Raw genomic sequence first — 4,619 nt, forward strand, 5'->3', positions numbered from 1 at the left:
AAGAGACACGCGCGAGACGATACCTGTGAAGAGGATGGACGCAATTCTATGATGATCTATATGAACGAAAGGTTCAAGATCGCCTCTTATATTGAGCAGATTGATGAAGCCTGAGAAAGAAAACCCTTTTACCAAGCATTGAATGTTTGTTATCCCATCAACATAACATTTATAGTAATTACATCCACCATTATCATATATGAAGTTAGAAAAATTAGTGGAATTACTTTCTTGAACTAAAAGCTCAAGAAATCATAATCAAAGACAAAATACATTAGTGATATATCATTGTACAAGTGAAACCTATATTATCAGTGTACAAGTGAAACCGATATATCGGTCCGTACAGGACGATACACGCGTTTTTATCGTTTCTCGTTCGTATTGCCGATATTTTCAGTATCGTAAAGGTTTTCTCCGATATCCATAAAAACCTATAATATCGAACTGTACAACCGATACTGACTACCTTGGATTGGACCAACATTTCCTCCTGGAGACTTTGAAAACTTTAAATACCCACTTTGATCTCTTCGAGTTATGTTCTCTTCGAAAACGCTTAAAGGCACCTTTTGGTCTATTCCCTTGTCTTTGAAAAAACTTCGCTGACAAAATCAACATGGCTTCTGTTTTTTCGACTACGTCTTATTTTTGCAGAAAAGTTAGAAATGGATAAAACGAAGGAAGTGGGAAAATCCAAAGCCTCGTCAAAAGAAACACAAGAACCATTGCAGTGGTAACCCGCAGCAAGCAAAAGGGCAAAAAATCGAAGGTAGCCAACCAGAAGCCAGATGCCACGGAAATCACCTCACCAATGGATGCTAATATCGTAGCAGCAGAGGCCCTCAAAGCGACAACGTCCAAAGCCGATGCAGCAAAGACGATGGAAGCTAACCAGACTCATGAGCAACCGGAAGGTTTTGCAGAGTCAATGATGCATCAACCGGCCCTCGGAATGCCTCCAACGAACGACCAAAACCAAGCCATGCCAGCTACTCAACCTTTGCTGATAGTGAATCATCCAACGCCCTCACGCGTGGATCCACCCTCAGTTACACCTGATCCGCCCCCTCCTTTAATACACATAGTATACGAAAGTCACACCGTGGCTATTGGAAGGCAGATGCGGACTGGGACCCCAAACCAAGGATCAAATCATTCCCCTCAGCTGATGGCTGAGCTTGAGGAATTGAAAAAAAACCAGCGAGTCTACGTAGATGTTGTAGCGCTACTGGCTCGGGAAAATCAAGAACTCAAGGACAGGATTGCCCAAAGCATAGGAGTGGCACGCCAACATGACGAAGCAAACTCAAAGGCACCGGAACCCAATCGTGACCGAAGAATCATCATGACCAACGCCAACAATACGGAACCACTAAGCCGAAGTCCAGCCATAGGAAACAGATTATCCGATCCATATTATACCCCCGGCAATTCAGATTATTTCGATAGTGAAAATCAAAGATAAGGGTGATCCACAATAAAATACGACCACCAGCTGGCGATGGAGGACCTTCGTGCGGAAATGATGGATGAAATCAAGCAGCTGAAAGTTATACAAGGAGGGAGACTAGAAGAGGTGATGAGAGAAGCAAACACCACACCGCTGACTCACCACCTGGACAAAGCGCTTATCCCTCAAAAGTGTCATGTTCCAGCATTTGAATGTTATGACGGATCCAGCGACCCTGCAGCTCATCTTCGGTACTATAACCTCATCTTAGCCCGATGGGATCAAAACAATGCAGTGCTTTGCATATACTTTCCTTCAAGTCTAAAAGGATAGGCATTATCTTGGTTTGACAACCTACCACCCAACTCCATCGATTCCTACAGCCAGCTCACTGAGAGATTCTTAAGAACATACATGTACAAAAAATCTGTCAACGCCGGGATGGAAAAGCTCTTTTCGCTGGCAATAGCTTACAAAGAAACGATCAGGGAGTATACCGACAGATGGCACAATATTTGTCAAGCTATAGGGAACGTAGATCCAGTGGTCAACATCAATTATTACAAGTGGGGTTTAGATAGAATGAGCCCATTATTTGTCGAGATCCATGGAAGTGTACCAACAACCGAAGGGGATCTTGGAATCATCATCGAGAAGCATGCCCGTTTGGAAGAAATTCAGCGAGAAAATCCAAGGGACCAAACACAGAGATCTCATCGGACCAACTCAGCGGAACAAGCCAGCGGATCCAAAAGGGGTAACTCAGCGGAACGTCCACATGAAGATGGGAGAGGACGAAAAGATGATCGTCGACGTGATGATCGGAAATTTGATGACCAAGTCTTCACAAAGCTGAATACTAACCACACTCGTATCTTACGAGAAATCAAGGAGCGAGAAGGCCTGGAATGGCCTTGGTCCAAAGGGAAGCAGCCCCCGAGGTCATAAAAATCAAGGGATTACTGCGAGTACCACTGCTTCAACGGGCACCAAACCGAGAAATGCAAGAATCTCAAGATAATGATCCATAAGTTGATTGACGTCGGTGACCTCAAGAAATAGTTACATAAGGGAGAAACCGAAGAAAGGGAAAAGCGAACCAAGCAATTCCAATTACCCGAAGGAAACCGAAGTATCAACACCATCTCATGCTCCGAAGCTACTGGATCCTCACTAACCGCCCAGATGGGGAAAAGACTAAGAAAGCAATTCGAGGATTATTGTGAGCTATACAAGATCGACGGGGTAGAAGTGTAAGAACATGACAGTATATATACTTCGATGAACGCACCTACGACAAAAGTGGAAGAACACGAGCAATGGATGAACGCACCTATGACCTTCGATGCTGAAGATATAGAGGAAGACATGGAAGATCACAACGACCCCTTGGTCCTCATCCTACCAGTGGTTGGGTGCAACATCAGGAAGATCCTTATCGACGGAGGAAGTTCAGTTAATGTTCTGTTCTATGACACATTTAAACGGATGGATTTGAACGACAAGCAACTCATGTCCTCTTATTACACCATATACGGATTCAATGGGGCACCAACGAAGCCCTGGGATATCGTTTTGCAAGTAGATGCAGGACCAATGAAGCTTGATACTCGATTCAGCATAGTAGACGCTCCCTCCCCCTACAACGCTATCATCGTCCGACGATGGGTGCACCAGCTCAAAGGAGTGGCAGCGACCTATCATCAATACCTTCGATTTCCAACACCCGAAGGGGTAATAGAAATAAAGAGAGATCAGGTTACCGCCCGAGAATTTCAAGCTATGCAAAACTAACTCAATAATGAACAAGAGGAGCAGCGGAAGTCCCGAAGGAGTAAAAACAAGGCAGCTGCCAAGGAAAAAGCAATTGACCTTTATCTCGAAGAAATTTCGGGGAAAAGCCTGGCAAAGGAAAGTATTGTTCTAAATACCGAAGCAGGCACCTCTGCGGCTAAGGGGGATGAAGAGCCTACCAAATAGCAATTAAATAACGTCACTCTCCTAGGGGATCCCAAACCTACATTCACATCTATAGATCCCACGAAGGAGATCAATATAGGGACCGAAGAAAATCCGAAGATGATCAGGATAGGCACTCTGATGAACAGAGAGCGGGAAATAGCACTAATCAAGCTACTAATAGAGTACGCATACATATTTGCATGGAAACTAGGAGACATTCCGGGAATCGATCCAAAGATCATTCAACACAAGCTTCGTATAAATCCAGGAACGACCCCATTCAGGCAAAAAGTACAAAAAGTGGCACCAGAATACCATCAGGCGATCGAGAAAGAGCTTCGTAAGCTTTTGGAAGCAGGGTTCATCAAGGAAGTGAAGTATCCAACTTGGATTTCGAACATGGTCATCGTGACCAAGAAGCACGGAGGAGTAAGGATATGCATCGACTTCACCAACCTCAATAAAGCATGTCCAAAGGACAGTTGTCCACTCCCGAGCATTGACCAATTGATAGAAGTTGTTGACGGATACGAAGAACTGTCATTTATGGATGGATACTCTGGTTACAACCAGGTGTCTTTGGCATAAGAGGATCAACAACACACAGCATTTTACACCCCGCATGTCCTCTATTGTTACACACGGATTCCCTTTGGGCTGAGGAACGCAGGGGAAATATACCAGAGAATGGTTGATGTCATCTTCAAACCATGGATCGGGAATACTCTAGAAGTATATGTTGATGACATGCTCGTCAAGAGTAAGATAAGAAAGGATCACCATCAAGACTTGAGGGATATCTTCGATGCCATGAGGAAGCACAGCATGAAAGTGAATCCGGAAAATGCACGTTCGGCGTCACATCGGGGAAATTCCTAGGATATTTGGTAACGAAGAGAGGCATCGAGGTCGATCCTGCTAAAAACCAAGTCATCGTGGAAATGTCGTCTCCAAAGAACCTGAAGGAGGTCCAAAACCTCAACGGATCACTAGCAGCACTAGGGAGATTCATCGCCAGGTCATCGGACAAATGCAAGCACTTCTTCAACATCCTCAAGAAAGGAAGTAAATTCGCATGGACCAACGAATGTGAAGAAGCCTTCCAGAAGATTAAGGAATACCTAGCAATGATCCCGATCCTCCAGAAGCCCGATCCCGATGAAAGTGCTGGCCCTCTACATAGCAACAACTGGATATGCAATCA

General features: G+C 44.5%; 1 protein-coding gene across 1 annotated transcript; it reads left to right on the plus strand.

The window, feature by feature from the left end:
• Positions 1 to 2,788: 2,788 nt before the first annotated feature.
• Positions 2,789 to 3,247, plus strand: LOC113352447. Its single transcript, XM_026596265.1, has one exon. It carries the CDS (start codon positions 2,789 to 2,791, stop codon positions 3,245 to 3,247), a length of 459 nt encoding a protein of 152 aa, XP_026452050.1.
• Positions 3,248 to 4,619: the final 1,372 nt, after the last annotated feature.

This window comes from Papaver somniferum, chromosome 2 (genome assembly GCF_003573695.1).
Source record: "Papaver somniferum cultivar HN1 chromosome 2, ASM357369v1, whole genome shotgun sequence".
Classification (NCBI taxonomy): Eukaryota; Viridiplantae; Streptophyta; class Magnoliopsida; order Ranunculales; family Papaveraceae; genus Papaver; species Papaver somniferum.

Bases quoted from the DNA above. Each gene is read 5' to 3' on its own strand.
- LOC113352447 (XM_026596265.1), top strand. From the start codon at position 2,789: ATGACCTTCGATGCTGAAGATATAGAGGAAGACATGGAAGATCACAAC.